General features: G+C 34.8%; 1 protein-coding gene across 1 annotated transcript in view; it reads left to right on the top strand.

Moving 5' to 3' along the window:
* LOC119592574 (nucleolar protein dao-5-like) overlaps positions 1 to 894 on the top strand; it is a gene marked incomplete at its 3' end in the record, with an annotated part of 19358 nt that overhangs the window by 15861 nt on the left and 2603 nt on the right. Inside the window, 1 exon segment of the mRNA XM_037941454.1 lies at positions 148 to 187. Coding sequence (XP_037797382.1) covers positions 148 to 187 — 40 coding nt within the window.

The following is an 894-nucleotide window of genomic DNA, read 5'->3' as shown; positions in this document are numbered from 1 at the left end:
TTCTGCCGTCCACATTTCCCTCACTCTTTACGTAATTAATCCTCTTTTTCCTGATAGGTTCCTCCCCTTCTTGGAAAGAGAAAGAGGAAAAGGGCAATGAAGACAAAGGAATCCAAGATGAAGACCTCGGAAAAGAAGTCGACAGGCCAACATTAGCCTAAGTGCACCTGAAGGGGAAATCAAGAAGGTAAGATGCAATTCTCTGCAACGTATGGAATATGTGTGTGGCAATTATTAAACCCCTTCATTACTGAAAAGTGTTTGTTGTGTAAGCCTACCTAGCTTGGAAAATTGTCATGGTGGCTTCCAAGGATTGACAATAAATAGGACTCGGGGATATTTAGAATGGCTGGTTTTTTATCATTTTATGATGCTTAACATGACAATGTTTTTTTGTAGGAAATCAATTTTATTTTGTGATGACATAGCATCCATGCATCCTCTTGGATTGCATGAGTAATGCCAATTTTTTTCCTCTTGAGATGACTGTGGCTTACCCACACAGTTCTTGATATAAATGATTAAAGAATAAGTAAATCTACAAGTGTAACATCTACTTGTTTTAAGCCATCATCTGTATAAAGACCAATATCATCTTGTCAAAATATATAATATCCTAAGGGAAGGGGAAGACAGTCAAGTCTACTGACTTTTGATTACCTTTTGAAGAGCAATTGGGAAGAAAGTGTTGGGACATGAGGACACTCTGAAATACAATAGAAAGACATTTTGAATAACGGGATTATACACATCAGAATTTTTTGATGTATGTGGATTATTGACTTAAAAGATGAAGTATAAAAAGATAGCAAGACAAAAAAAGTTTTTATTTCTATCTTTAAGTGACTCCATTTATTTTATTTTGAGGTTTAACAAGATAATATTTGATATTTG

The sequence above is a fragment of the Penaeus monodon genome, chromosome 30 (assembly GCF_015228065.2).
Source record: "Penaeus monodon isolate SGIC_2016 chromosome 30, NSTDA_Pmon_1, whole genome shotgun sequence".
Lineage (NCBI taxonomy): Eukaryota > Metazoa > Arthropoda > Malacostraca > Decapoda > Penaeidae > Penaeus > Penaeus monodon.
This window is presented reverse-complemented; position numbering and strand designations above follow the sequence as displayed.